A 15,086-nucleotide genomic window follows, 5' to 3' on the forward strand; every position below is an offset into this window, starting at 1 on the left:
GGACTCCAGGAGCTAGGCCCGCCCACCCCCATGGTGGCCTCCCTGTCCCCTCCCACGGACACCAGGCTGTCTGCACTTCCTGCCACTGGGGACCCGAGAGCCGGGCCATGGAGACCCTCAGGGACAGAGGCTTTGCCCTGCCAGGCTCCACGCAGCTGGGCACACGGACCCCGTCCCCAGGCCTTGCCCAGGACGCCCTACCCCAGCCAGAGCCCTGTGCCGGGGCCTCCAGGGATGTCCCTCTGGGCCTCCTCGCCCAGCACGCGCTGTTCCTGCAACAGTGGGCCACCCTCCCTCCTCAGGGGCCAGCGACGGGGCGGCGAGGGCAGGAGACCGGAAGGCCTGCGGCAGAGGCTGAACGGAATCTTTGTTTATTTCTGGGAAGCGCGTTTGCCAGTTTGGGGCGACACCTTTGGCCCCCACAAGGCAGGGGGCCGAGAACAAACCACCCCAGCCCTGTGGGGCTCGCCGGCTGACACGTGGGGCGCTAGCAGGACGGGAAGTGAACTCACGCGTCCCCCCCCAGCTCCGAAAGGCAGCGGCCCAGGCTATAAAGGCTAAAGCATTGCGTCAGAAGTGTTAAATCTACAGCAAATACATCTTGTAAAAACTCAATAAATTATATATATAGATATATATAAACTTGTAACATCTAAGAACATCTGAGCCTGGTGCAGGGCTGGCCCACGGCAACGGGAACGTGTATGAAAATACCAGCTCGCTTTGAAGTCCAAAAAAATAAATCTCCTACAGAAAAGTCCTAGATAATCGAATCCCCTGCGAAAGGCCAGGGGAAGCCCTATCCTCCCCAGAGGCCCCCACACCACTCGCCACCTCTGGGTGTGAGGGGCTGCTCCAGCCTGGGGTGCGGGCGGGGGTGTGTGCCCAGAGCTGGGTACCCCCCACAGCGGCCCCTCTAAACAAAGCACAAACCCTCTCAGCTGTTAATAAGTTAAGACTGAAGCCGCCGCCAACGTGGGGCGGGCCGAACACTCCAGCTTTGGGGTGGGGAGAAGGGATGGGGTTGGGGGCCCATAAATAGCTTTACGAACACACGGGTCCAGGTACAATTTTTAAAACAAAACTGCTGCCGGGTCGCCTCCACTCGGGCGGTTTTCGGTGTCTCGCCCACAGGGGCCTCCCACCCCAGCCCCCGGGGCCCGTGCTGCCGATGTGCCCGCCTTCTTCCATGTGGATACTACATACACGCGCGTGTCACACGGCGTCTAGAGAAATGTACACTCGTCTGGAGTAACCCTTTCGGATAGAAGTTAAAGGCTCCCGCCTTCGGTACCCGTAATCTCAGTCTCGGAGGGACAGGGTGGGAGGTGGGGCCTGGGGGGCGGGCGTGTGCGAGCACTCACCCCAGGCGCAAGGTGCCGCGTGGGTGGGGGGCTCGCCGCACGGGCGTCCCTGCAGGCTCAGCTCAGGCACCCGAGGACGCCGGAGCCCGGAGCCACTCCCCTCGGGGTGACAGGGAGGGATGGGGGCAGGGAGGCCCACGGGGAGCCCTTACATTCTCACTCGGTCCCCCTGGCACTGCCGGCACAGGTGCCAGGAGGTCATGGTACAGCAGGGCGGGCACCCAGGGACCCCTGCACGGGGACCCGGAGACTCTCACACGCGTGTGCTCACGCGCGCACACACACACACACGCACACGCGGGCACACACACACACACACACACACACACGCACACAGTTGTCTATCTGTCCATCCGTCCATTGGTGCCAGGTCTTGAGGCGGGGCCGCGGTGGCCGGCGGCACACCCACAGCAGCGTGGCGGGCCGGGAACCACTCTCACATTGGGGGGGGCTCGGCCGGAGGGCGGGGACCCTTCACGTCTGCGGGCCCCCACTGCTGGGAGGGGCGGGGGGCAGGAGGTCGTGGGCGAACACGGAGTCGTCCCCCGAGGAGCCGGAGCTGGGGGTGTCCTGGCCGCCGGGCGAGTACTGCTCGAAGGGCACCGACAGGTCCAGGTACTCCTGCGGGCGGCGGGCGGGCGAGGTCACAGGCCGCACCCTCCCCCGTCCCCCCCTCCCGGGCTGCCCGCGCGGGGCAGGGGCAGCACTCACGTCGGTGGACGTCACCGTGAGGATGCGGTCCAGGTCCTCCACCAGCTGCTTGAAGGTGGGCCTCTGGGAGGGCACGGCGTGCCAGCACTCCCGCATGACCATGTACCTGCGGGGCACGCGGTGAGGCGCCCGCCGGCCAGGGTCCCGCCGCCACCCCGGCCCCGCGGAACCGCCACCAGGGCCCGGCACAGGGCCGCGGGGGTGGGGGGGCACTCACAGCTCGTGGGTGCAGTTGGCCGGCTTGTCCATGCGGTGCCCCTCTTTCAGCAGCTTGAACAGCTCCTCCACGGGGATGCCGGGGTACGGCGAGCCCCCCAGGGTGAAGATCTCCCAGAGCAGGACCCCGAAGGACCAGCTGGGGGGACACAGCACACAGGCTCCCACCTGCCCCGGAGCAGGCCCACGGGACGGACGCGGCACTCGGCTGGTCGGGCCGAGGCGGAGGCACGAGGCCCGCGAGGCCGTGGGGTTCCAGCTGGGGACCCAGCTTCACCCTGGAGCTCCCGTCGCCCCACCCTGGGCCGGGCCGGGCCCCTCACAGCTCCCACCCCCGACCTGAGTCCTGAGGCCACGTACACATCGCTCTGGTGGGTGTAGACGCGGTCGAACAGGGCCTCGGGCGCCATCCACTTCACGGGCAGCCGGCCCTGCGGGGAGGGAGCCGCACGTTGCACGGGCGCCCCCGGCGGCAGCTTCCCCTCCCCCGCCCGCCTGCCCCCGCCCGGGCCCTGCTCACGTTGGTGGTCTTCTTGTAATAGTCCAGGTTGTGCACGTCGCGGGCCAGGCCGAAGTCCGCGATCTTCATCACGTTGTCCTCCGTCACCAGCACGTTGCGGGCGGCCAGGTCCCTGTGGATGCACTGGGGACGGGGACGGGGCGGGGGCTGAGGCTGAGGCCGCCGCCGGCCGCTCCCGCGGGGCCGCCCGGAGCGCCGTCCGTTCCGGACCCCGGACCCCGCCTCCCCCTCCTCACCTTCTGGGAGGCCAGGTACTCCATGCCCCGGGCCACCTGGTAGGCGCAGGACACCAGGTCCTTGCAGGTGAGCTGCTCCTCGGGCAGCTGGCAGGTGTCGAAGGAGTAGTCGGTGCCCGGGGGCCGCCGCGCCCGCAGGTACTCCCGCAGATTGCCTTTGGCCGCGTACTCCACCAGCACATACAGGGGCCCTGCGGGCACAGGGGCCTCAGGGGGGCACTGCCTGCGCACCCACCGCCTTGTGTGCGCCCACCGCCCTCTGTGCGCCCACCACCCTCTGCGCGCCCACCGCCCTCTGCGCGCCCACCACCCTCTGTGCACCCACCACCCTGCGTGCAGGCGCCCAGCAGGTTGATGATGTTCTTGTGCTTCCCGATCATCTTCATCATCTCCATCTCGGACACCAGGTCGGAGAGGTCCTTGTCGGTGGCGTCGTCTGTGCAGAGACAGAGGGCACGTGGGACAGTGCAGCCGTGCCGTCGGCCAGCTCCCCGCGCACCTCACTTCACTCACCTTTCAGCATCTTCACGGCCACCGTGACGGGCTTGGTGGTCCGGTCCTTGTCGATGCCGATGGCCTCCGCCATGACCACCTGACCGAAGCAGCCCTCGCCCAGGGGCTTGCCCAGGGTCAGCCTGGCGGCAGGGGCAGAGGTAATGAGTCCCAGTGCCACCGCCTCCGGGAAGCCCTCCACACCTGCCCCCAAGACCTGCTCCTGAGGGTGAAGTCCCTGACACCCCCCCGCCTCCCCCCCCCCCCCCCGGCCGCCGCGCCCTCCAGACAGAGCTCATCCTGCCTCTACCTCACGGGCACCTCCCCGCGGCCCAGCCGCCTCCTCCAACCTCACACCCAACAGTGGCCTCGGCTCCTGCTCGACGCCCATCTGAATCCAGTCAGGTCTCTGCATGGCGGCCCCCCCTGCCCCCGCCTCATCAGGGCCCCCGCACACGGCGTCCGTCCCAGCACTGACCGGGCCCGGGGCAGCTCCCACTTGGGGTCGGCGGGCAGCTCCAGCTCAGAGACGTTGGCCAGCGCGGGGCCCTCGCCGGACGACAGCCGGGCGATGCGCACGAGGGGCGTGTTGGAGTTCATGGACGAGTTGGACTCCAAGGACACCTGCTTGGGTCGGCAGGGCAGGTCGGTGCCGCGGGGCCGCGCTGGGTGGGGTGCAGCCCCAGGGCCTCCCACACGGCTGGGCATCCCCGCTCCCGGGAGCCCGGGAGGTGGTCGTGGGGGGTTGGCGAGCCGGGCGGGCGGGCGGCTTGGAACCGGGTATCTCCTTTGTTACCTGTCGCTTGAGCGGGAAGCGGGAGACCTTGTGCACGGCGGGCGCCAGGCCCTTCTTGGGGGGGCTGCGCAGGCGGCAGAGCGTCACGGCGGCCACCACCAGGACGAAGAGCAGGAAGCCCACGCCGTAGCTGAGGACGCCCGCGTACACACTGCCCGCCTCGCCGGCCTCCACCAGCTCCTCCTCGGCTGCAAAGACACGGGCGTTGGGGCCTGGCCCGGCCGCACCGCAGCCCCACAGCCCACGGCCACGGGAGCCACAGGCGCAGTGGGGGCTGGGGAGGAGGCGCGGCCCCGGGTGGGTGCAGAGGCCACGGTGCCCCACGCGGTGGGGTCTGGGGTCAGAAGTGCCCGAGAGAAGGAGCGCAAGTGGAGCCACAGCACCCACACCCGCCACCGGGGAGACGCCAAAGCCGCCGCCAGGCTCCGGGGCCCCGCTGGGCGTGGGGGCTCAATGGAGGCCCCTTTGGGCCAGGACTTTTTATTTTAAATGTTTTTATTGATTTAGAGAGGAAGGGAGAGGGAGAGAGAGAAACATCCATGATGACAGAGAATCGTGGATCGACTGCCTCCTGCACGCCCCCCACACTGGGGATGGAGCCTGCAACCAGGCATGTGCCCTGGTGGGGAATCAAACCCTGAACGCTCTATCCACTGAGCCAAACAGGCCGGGGCCCAGGTTGACTGACCCCAACCCAGGCACAGGGCATGGCGTGGAGCCGGGCGGACGTGAGCCTCAGGACCCCCGGCCGGTCCCTGGCGGCTTTGGCGTGTCCCGAGCCAGCGCCCCGAGAAAGGTGCAGCAGCAGCAGGAGCCAGTACCTGGCAGCACCACCAGCCACGCAGAGTGATGAGAAAACCCGATAGAATTGCCCGCCAGACACGTGTACTCCCCCGCGTCCTCAAAGGTGACATTGCGCAAGGACAGCACCTCTAGCTCCTTGTCGGTGGTGTTAGCGCCTGCCGTCTACGAAGAGAGAAAGAGCGCTAGGCCGTGCCAGCACCCCCCGCGGCACGGAGCCAGCGTCCACCAGCGACGGTCCCACCAGGCTGCAAAGGAAACGCCGCCACCACCACGGCCACGGCCACGGCCACCACCACGGCCGCCACCACGGCCACGGTGGCCGAGGGTCCTCCGCCTTGTGCGTCCACACTGAGCCCGAAGCCAGTCCCTTCACCGGCGAGTCCTCTGTCCCAGTGAGCGCCAGGCGTGTGGCCAGCGGGGCGGCCAGCAGCGTGCGGGGTTAGCGTGGCCACTGGGCGGGGGTGGGAGGACAGGCAGGTGGCAGAGGGACAGACAGACCAACGGGAAGTGAGCAGGCAGCGGAGCAGGGGGCCAGGGAGATGGGAGGAAAGCAGGTGCCCACAGACGGAGGGCATGGCCCTGCCAGGCTGAGGGCCTTCTGTGGGTGGCACAGGCGCAGGCGCAGGCAGGGGCCGCGGGCCACGGCTCCAGGCAGGCAGGTGTCACACGGAGGCACAGGCGCCGGCTTGCAGAGGTGACCGCATGTGCAGCGAGCGGGTGGCAGGGTGGGGAGCGAGCAGGGCGGGGCGTGCGGCGGGCGCGGGGCCAGGGCGTCGGAGCTGGAGCTCGGCGTGCCAGGCAGGCGTGGGACAGAGTCGTTACCTGCTCGGGGCCCGTGAACACGCAGCCAAAAGGCCTTCTCAGACACGCCTATGAAATTGGAGGCTCGACAGAGGTACTCGCCCCCGTCGTGCTCGGACACATTGGCCAGGCGGAGGCGCGCGTCGGCCTCCACAGTCTCACTGATCCAGGACTGTGGGGACAAGAGACCCGGCTCAGCGGGGCCCGCGGGCCGGCCGGGCGCCAGGTGCTGCCCAGGAGTGGCCCCGTCCAGGTCGAGACCCGTGGGAGGGCAGCCTCAGATCCTGAGACTCCAAGGCAGGATGTGGGAGACCCCCAAGGAATGACTGGGGCTGTGCCAGCCTGGAGGGCTGCCTGGAGGAGGCGTGTAGGCACGTCCTGGCAATAGATTGTGGTTTCACAGGATGCACCTTCTGCGCATCCTCCCTCCCCAACATGGAGCACGGGCCTGGCAGGCTCCCCAAGAGGCCCTTGGGGTGGGGGGGTACCCGCCCCGCCCCCCTGGAGCCCGGCTGGGCCCGTGGTGACGCCACAGACAGCTCACACGCTGACCAGGGCGCAGGCACCACCAGGCGGGGCCCAGCATCCTCAGCCTGAGCCCTGCTCCCCACCCCCATCAGCCTGTCTCATCTCTGAAACAGATGTTTCTCTTTGGGCTGCGAGTGTCGCAACCATCCGACCGGGTGGCCCCCACCCTGGGGCCATGGGAACCCCGCTGAGGCTGTCCTGCCCCCAGGCCCCGGGGGGCCGGCTGGGTGGCGAGCTGACTGCACACAAACGCCGCCGCCCAATCGCCACCCCCGCCCCAGTTCACGGGGCCCCCGCCTGGCCTGCCAGCGGTGCTGGGTGAACTCGGCTGCGCCTGGCCGGCCGGGGCCCTGGGGCCGAGCCCACGCAGGAGGCATCCCTGAGCGCGAGGGGGAAACGGAGGACGCACTGGGATCAAGCTGGGACTCAGCCGTCTCGGGCAGGGCCCAGGGGAGCCCAGCAGGGGGTCCCGCCCGCCTCTGCCCCGCCCAGGGCGGCGCCCACCTTGAGCACGGTGACGTAGGGCGTGCCATCGGGCCCCACTCGGCTGCCGTTCACCTCCACGTGCTTCAGCCACTGGATGTGGGGCTGCGCGTCGCTGTACACCTTGCAGTGGAACTCCACGTCGCTGCCCAGCACGGCCGTCTGGTTGGCCGGCAGCCCCGCCTGCAGGATGGGCCGGTGCGGGGAGCGCTCTGCGGACAGACCGGCGGGGCGAGCGGGGCTTAGGGACGGCCCGGCCCGGCCCCCCTCCCCTCCCCCCGAACACCCGACCACCCGGGCCTCACCCAGCACGTCCAGCGTGTAGGTCTGCCGGATGCTGCCCAGCCTGTTCTGCACGACGCACGTGTAGTTGCCGCGGTCCGAGGGCACCACGCTCTCCATGACCAGGCTCCACTGCTGGTGGCGCAGCTGCGGGCAGATGTAGGGGTGAGCGGGCAGACGGTGTGAGCGGGCAGATGGGGGGGTGAGTGGGCAGAAGGGGGGGTGAGCGGGCAGACAGGGGAGTGAGCGGGCAGACGGGGGGGTGAGCGGGCAGATGGGGGGGGTGAGTGGGCAGAAGGGGGGCGAGTGGGCAGATGGGGGTGTGAGTGGGCAGAAGGGGGGTGAGTGGGCAGAAGGGGGGTGAGTGGGCAGAAGGGGGGGTGAGTGGGCAGAAGGGGGGCGAGTGGGCAGATGGGGGGGTGAGTGGGCAGAAGGGGGGTGAGTGGGCAGAAGGGGGGCGAGTGGGCAGAAGGGGGGTGAGTGGGCAGACGGGGGGGCGAGCGGGCAGACGGGGGGTGAGTGGGCAGATGGGGGGTGAGTGGGCAGAAGGGGGGCGAGTGGGCAGATGGGGGGGTGAGTGGGCAGAAGGGGGGTGAGTGGGCAGATGGGGGGGTGAGTGGGCAGAAGGGGGGCGAGTGGGCAGAAGGGGGGTGAGTGGGCAGACGGGGGGGCGAGCGGGCAGACGGGGGGTGAGTGGGCAGACGGGGGGTGAGCGGGCAGACGGGGGGGCAAGTGGGCAGATGGGGGGGTGAGTGGGCAGAAGGGGGGTGAGTGGGCAGACGGGGGTGATTGGGCAGATGGGGGGTGAGTTGGCAGAAGGGGGGGTGAGTGGGCAGATGGGGGGTGAGTGGGCAGACGGGGGTGAGCGGGCAGCGGCGAGGCCCGGAGTGCGGGGTCCGCCCACCTTGATGCCGCCGATGCGGTGCTCCCCGCGGAACTCCTTGCCGTTCTTCAGCCAGGAGATGGACGGCGTGGGGTTGCCGGCCGCCGGGCAGCGGAAGCGCACGGTGTTGGCGGCGGGCACGGCCAGCAGCTTCTTCTCCATCCGCTCAGGCCGCGTCCAGTAAGGGGCGCCTGCTGGCGAGGGGCCCGCGGAGTCCATGACCGGCGTCGGGGGCCCAGCAGGTGGGACACCCCCTCCCGGCGACAACGCCAGGCCCACTCCCTGTCCACGCCCCCCGGGGGGCCTTCTTTCTTTGTAATAAGCTTGTTTTGTTTCTCATTTATTTTACTTTTGTTATTCCTCATCCAAGGATAATTTTCCCTTTGTTTTTAGAGGGAGTGGAAGGGAGGGTGCAAGAGGGAGAGAGACACTGATGTGAGAGAAACACATCGGTTGGTTGCCTCCTGCACACGCCCAACCATGGCCCAGAGTCGCACCCAGGACCCTCAGTCCGAGGGCAGACGCTCCCTCCACTGAGCCACATTGGCCAGGACCCCAGGGTGCTTTCTGACAGGAGGCGTCTCCTAGGGGAGCACCCACACCCAGTTGGCGGGGGGCACAGTGCCCCTCGAGCCAGAGCTTGGAGGCACTCGGGTGCTGCTGAGTCTGCGAGCCCTGAGCCACCTCTGCAGCAAGCGCTCAGGCCTGAGGGCGGCGGGAGGGACAGACAGGAGGAGGGACAGACAGGAGGAGGGACAGACAGCAGGAGGGACAGACAGCAGGAGGGACAGACAGGAGGAGGGACAGACAGCGGGAGGGACAGACAGGAGGAGGGACAGACAGGAGGAGGGACAGACAGCGGGAGGGACAGACAGGAGGAGGGACAGACAGCAGGAGGGACAGACAGGAGGAGGGACAGACAGGAGGAGGGACAGACAGCGGGAGGGACAGACAGGAGGAGGGACAGACAGGAGGAGGGACAGACAGGAGGAGGGACAGACAGCAGGAGGGACAGACAGCAGGAGGGACAGACAGGAGGAGGGACAGACAGCGGGAGGGACAGACAGGAGGAGGGACAGACAGCAGGAGGGACAGACAGCGGGAGGGACAGACAGCAGGAGGGACAGACAGGAGGAGGGACAGACAGCAGGAGGGACAGACAGGAGGAGGGACAGACAGGAGGAGGGACAGACAGGAGGAGGGACAGACAGCAGGAGGGACAGACAGGAGGAGGGACAGACAGCAGGAGGGACAGACAGGAGGAGGGACAGACAGGAGGAGGGACAGACAGGAGGAGGGACAGACAGCAGGAGGGACAGACAGGAGGAGGGACAGACAGCGGGAGGGACAGACAGGAGGAGGGACAGACAGGAGGAGGGACAGACAGCAGGAGGGACAGACAGCAGGAGGGACAGACAGGAGGAGGGACAGACAGCGGGAGGGACAGACAGGAGGAGGGACAGACAGGAGGAGGGACAGACAGGAGGAGGGACAGACAGGAGGAGGGACAGACAGCAGGAGGGACAGACAGCAGGAGGGACAGACAGGAGGAGGGACAGACAGCGGGAGGGACAGACAGGAGGAGGGACAGACAGGAGGAGGGACAGACAGGAGGAGGGACAGACAGCGGGAGGGACAGACAGGAGGAGGGACAGACAGCAGGAGGGACAGACAGCAGGAGGGACAGACAGGAGGAGGGACAGACAGGAGGAGGGACAGACAGCGGGAGGGACAGACAGCAGGAGGGACAGACAGCGGGAGGGACAGACAGGAGGAGGGACAGACAGGAGGAGGGACAGACAGCAGGAGGGACAGACAGCAGGAGGGACAGACAGCGGGAGGGACAGACAGCAGGAGGGACAGACAGGAGGAGGGACAGACAGGAGGAGGGACAGACAGCAGGAGGGACAGACAGCAGGAGGGACAGACAGCGGGAGGGACAGACAGGAGGAGGGACAGACAGGAGGAGGGACAGACAGGAGGAGGGACAGACAGGAGGAGGGACAGACAGGAGGAGGGACAGACAGCGGGAGGGACAGACAGGAGGAGGGACAGACAGCAGGAGGGACAGACAGGAGGAGGGACAGACAGGAGGAGGGACAGACAGCAGGAGGGACAGACAGCAGGAGGGACAGACAGCGGGAGGGACAGACAGCAGGAGGGACAGACAGGAGGAGGGACAGACAGCAGGAGGGACAGACAGCAGGAGGGACAGACAGCGGGAGGGACAGACAGGAGGAGGGACAGACAGGAGGAGGGACAGACAGGAGGAGGGACAGACAGGAGGAGGGACAGACAGGAGGAGGGACAGACAGCGGGAGGGACAGACAGGAGGAGGGACAGACAGCAGGAGGGACAGACAGCGGGAGGGACAGACAGGAGGAGGGACAGACAGCAGGAGGGACAGACAGGAGGAGGGACAGACAGCGGGAGGGACAGACAGCAGGAGGGACAGACAGGAGGAGGGACAGACAGCGGGAGGGACAGACAGGAGGAGGGACAGACAGGAGGAGGGACAGACAGCGGGAGGGACAGACAGGAGGAGGGACAGACAGCAGGAGGGACAGACAGGAGGAGGGACAGACAGGAGGAGGGACAGACAGCGGGAGGGACAGACAGGAGGAGGGACAGACAGGAGGAGGGACAGACAGCAGGAGGGACAGACAGGAGGAGGGACAGACAGCAGGAGGGACAGACAGCAGGAGGGACAGACAGGAGGAGGGACAGACAGCGGGAGGGACAGACAGGAGGAGGGACAGACAGCAGGAGGGACAGACAGCAGGAGGGACAGACAGCGGGAGGGACAGACAGCGGGAGGGACAGACAGCGGGAGGGACAGACAGCGGGAGGGACAGACAGCGGGAGGGACAGACAGCGGGAGGGACAGACAGCGGGAGGGACAGACAGCGGGAGGGACAGACAGCGGGAGGGACAGACAGCGGGAGGGACAGACAGCGGGAGGGACAGACAGCGGGAGGGACAGACAGCGGGAGGGACAGACAGCGGGAGGGACAGACAGCGGGAGGGACAGACAGGAGGAGGGACAGACAGGAGGAGGGACAGACAGGAGGAGGGACAGACAGCGGGAGGGACAGACAGGAGGAGGGACAGACAGGAGGAGGGACAGACAGCAGGAGGGACAGACAGCGGGAGGGACAGACAGGAGGAGGGACAGACAGCAGGAGGGACAGACAGCAGGAGGGACAGACAGCAGGAGGGACAGACAGCAGGAGGGACAGACAGCAGGAGGGACAGACAGGAGGAGGGACAGACAGCAGGAGGGACAGACAGCGGGAGGGACAGACAGGAGGAGGGACAGACAGGAGGAGGGACAGACAGCGGGAGGGACAGACAGCAGGAGGGACAGACAGCAGGAGGGACAGACAGGAGGAGGGACAGACAGGAGGAGGGACAGACAGCGGGAGGGACAGACAGGAGGAGGGACAGACAGGAGGAGGGACAGACAGCGGGAGGGACAGACAGCAGGAGGGACAGACAGCAGGAGGGACAGACAGGAGGAGGGACAGACAGGAGGAGGGACAGACAGCGGGAGGGACAGACAGCGGGAGGGACAGACAGCGGGAGGGACAGACAGCAGGAGGGACAGACAGCGGGAGGGACAGACAGGAGGAGGGACAGACAGCAGGAGGGACAGACAGCAGGAGGGACAGACAGCGGGAGGGACAGACAGCGGGAGGGACAGACAGCAGGAGGGACAGACAGGAGGAGGGACAGACAGGAGGAGGGACAGACAGGAGGAGGGACAGACAGCAGGAGGGACAGACAGCAGGAGGGACAGACAGCGGGAGGGACAGACAGCAGGAGGGACAGACAGGAGGAGGGACAGACAGGAGGAGGGACAGACAGCAGGAGGGACAGACAGCAGGAGGGACAGACAGCGGGAGGGACAGACAGGAGGAGGGACAGACAGGAGGAGGGACAGACAGGAGGAGGGACAGACAGGAGGAGGGACAGACAGGAGGAGGGACAGACAGCGGGAGGGACAGACAGGAGGAGGGACAGACAGCAGGAGGGACAGACAGGAGGAGGGACAGACAGGAGGAGGGACAGACAGCAGGAGGGACAGACAGCAGGAGGGACAGACAGCGGGAGGGACAGACAGCAGGAGGGACAGACAGGAGGAGGGACAGACAGCAGGAGGGACAGACAGCAGGAGGGACAGACAGCGGGAGGGACAGACAGGAGGAGGGACAGACAGGAGGAGGGACAGACAGGAGGAGGGACAGACAGGAGGAGGGACAGACAGGAGGAGGGACAGACAGCGGGAGGGACAGACAGGAGGAGGGACAGACAGCAGGAGGGACAGACAGCGGGAGGGACAGACAGGAGGAGGGACAGACAGCAGGAGGGACAGACAGGAGGAGGGACAGACAGCGGGAGGGACAGACAGCAGGAGGGACAGACAGGAGGAGGGACAGACAGCGGGAGGGACAGACAGGAGGAGGGACAGACAGGAGGAGGGACAGACAGCGGGAGGGACAGACAGGAGGAGGGACAGACAGCAGGAGGGACAGACAGGAGGAGGGACAGACAGGAGGAGGGACAGACAGCGGGAGGGACAGACAGGAGGAGGGACAGACAGGAGGAGGGACAGACAGCAGGAGGGACAGACAGGAGGAGGGACAGACAGCAGGAGGGACAGACAGCAGGAGGGACAGACAGGAGGAGGGACAGACAGCGGGAGGGACAGACAGGAGGAGGGACAGACAGCAGGAGGGACAGACAGCAGGAGGGACAGACAGCGGGAGGGACAGACAGCGGGAGGGACAGACAGCGGGAGGGACAGACAGCGGGAGGGACAGACAGCGGGAGGGACAGACAGCGGGAGGGACAGACAGCGGGAGGGACAGACAGCGGGAGGGACAGACAGCGGGAGGGACAGACAGCGGGAGGGACAGACAGCGGGAGGGACAGACAGCGGGAGGGACAGACAGCGGGAGGGACAGACAGGAGGAGGGACAGACAGGAGGAGGGACAGACAGGAGGAGGGACAGACAGCGGGAGGGACAGACAGGAGGAGGGACAGACAGGAGGAGGGACAGACAGCAGGAGGGACAGACAGCGGGAGGGACAGACAGGAGGAGGGACAGACAGGAGGAGGGACAGACAGCGGGAGGGACAGACAGCAGGAGGGACAGACAGCAGGAGGGACAGACAGCGGGAGGGACAGACAGCGGGAGGGACAGACAGCAGGAGGGACAGACAGGAGGAGGGACAGACAGCAGGAGGGACAGACAGGAGGAGGGACAGACAGCGGGAGGGACAGACAGCGGGAGGGACAGACAGCAGGAGGGACAGACAGGAGGAGGGACAGACAGCAGGAGGGACAGACAGGAGGAGGGACAGACAGCGGGAGGGACAGACAGCGGGAGGGACAGACAGCAGGAGGGACAGACAGGAGGAGGGACAGACAGCAGGAGGGACAGACAGGAGGAGGGACAGACAGCGGGAGGGACAGACAGCGGGAGGGACAGACAGCAGGAGGGACAGACAGGAGGAGGGACAGACAGCAGGAGGGACAGACAGGAGGAGGGACAGACAGCGGGAGGGACAGACAGCGGGAGGGACAGACAGCAGGAGGGACAGACAGGAGGAGGGACAGACAGGAGGAGGGACAGACAGCGGGAGGGACAGACAGCAGGAGGGACAGACAGGAGGAGGGACAGACAGCAGGAGGGACAGACAGGAGGAGGGACAGACAGCGGGAGGGACAGACAGCGGGAGGACAGACAGCAGGAGGGACAGACAGGAGGAGGGACAGACAGGAGGAGGGACAGACAGCAGGAGGGACAGACAGGAGGAGGGACAGACAGCGGGAGGGACAGACAGCGGGAGGGACAGACAGGAGGAGGGACAGACAGCAGGAGGGACAGACAGGAGGAGGGACAGACAGCAGGAGGGACAGACAGGAGGAGGGACAGACAGCGGGAGGGACAGACAGCGGGAGGGACAGACAGCAGGAGGGACAGACAGGAGGAGGGACAGACAGGAGGAGGGACAGACAGCAGGAGGGACAGACAGGAGGAGGGACAGACAGCAGGAGGGACAGACAGCAGGAGGGACAGACAGGAGGAGGGACAGACAGCGGGAGGGACAGACAGCGGGAGGGACAGACAGCAGGAGGGACAGACAGGAGGAGGGACAGACAGGAGGAGGGACAGACAGCAGGAGGGACAGACAGGAGGAGGGACAGACAGCGGGAGGGACAGACAGCGGGAGGGACAGACAGCAGGAGGGACAGACAGGAGGAGGGACAGACAGGAGGAGGGACAGACAGCGGGAGGGACAGACAGCAGGAGGGACAGACAGGAGGAGGGACAGACAGCGGGAGGGACAGACAGCGGGAGGGACAGACAGCAGGAGGGACAGACAGGAGGAGGGACAGACAGGAGGAGGGACAGACAGCAGGAGGGACAGACAGCGGGAGGGACAGACAGGAGGAGGGACAGACAGGAGGAGGGACAGACAGGAGGAGGGACAGACAGCGGGAGGGACAGACAGCGGGAGGGACAGACAGCGGGAGGGACAGACAGCAGGAGGGACAGACAGCGGGAGGGACAGACAGCAGGAGGGACAGACAGCGGGAGGGACAGACAGCAGGAGGGACAGACAGCGGGAGGGACAGACAGCAGGAGGGACAGACAGGAGGAGGGACAGACAGCGGGAGGGACAGACAGCGGGAGGGACAGACAGCGGGAGGGACAGACAGCAGGAGGGACAGACAGGAGGAGGGACAGACAGGAGGAGGGACAGACAGCAGGAGGGACAGACAGCGGGAGGGACAGACAGGAGGAGGGACAGACAGGAGGAGGGACAGACAGGAGGAGGGACAGACAGCGGGAGGGACAGACAGCGGGAGGGACAGACAGCGGGAGGGACAGACAGCAGGAGGGACAGACAGCGGGAGGGACAGACAGCAGGAGGGACAGACAGCGGGAGGGACAGACAG

At 67.0% G+C, this 15,086-nt stretch overlaps 1 protein-coding gene across 2 annotated transcripts in view; it reads right to left on the bottom strand.

The window, feature by feature from the left end:
* Positions 1-355: 355 nt before the first annotated feature.
* Positions 356-15,086, bottom strand: part of FGFR3 (fibroblast growth factor receptor 3) — a 30,167-nt gene continuing 15,436 nt past the window's right edge. The window contains exons 5-18 of one of the 2 annotated variants that reach the window (XM_081092589.1): positions 8,138-8,310; positions 7,257-7,380; positions 6,973-7,163; positions 5,157-5,301; positions 4,336-4,523; positions 4,018-4,163; positions 3,561-3,682; positions 3,373-3,483; positions 3,048-3,238; positions 2,812-2,934; positions 2,652-2,722; positions 2,293-2,430; positions 2,076-2,181; positions 356-1,985 (exon numbers count right to left, since the gene is read on the bottom strand). In XM_081092589.1, the coding sequence (XP_080948715.1) occupies positions 1,839-1,985; positions 2,076-2,181; positions 2,293-2,430; positions 2,652-2,722; positions 2,812-2,934; positions 3,048-3,238; positions 3,373-3,483; positions 3,561-3,682; positions 4,018-4,163; positions 4,336-4,523; positions 5,157-5,301; positions 6,973-7,163; positions 7,257-7,380; positions 8,138-8,310 (1,976 nt within the window). In that variant the 3' untranslated portion in view covers positions 356-1,838. Of the gene's footprint in view, positions 1,986-2,075; positions 2,182-2,292; positions 2,431-2,651; positions 2,723-2,811; positions 2,935-3,047; positions 3,239-3,372; positions 3,484-3,560; positions 3,683-4,017; positions 4,167-4,335; positions 4,524-5,156; positions 5,302-6,972; positions 7,164-7,256; positions 7,381-8,137; positions 8,311-15,086 lie in introns of both variants that reach the window. The other variant, XM_081092588.1, reaches the window with a different exon arrangement.

This window comes from Myotis nattereri, assembly GCF_964212035.1.
Source record: "Myotis nattereri genome assembly, chromosome: 1".
In the NCBI taxonomy this organism is placed as follows: domain Eukaryota; kingdom Metazoa; phylum Chordata; class Mammalia; order Chiroptera; family Vespertilionidae; genus Myotis; species Myotis nattereri.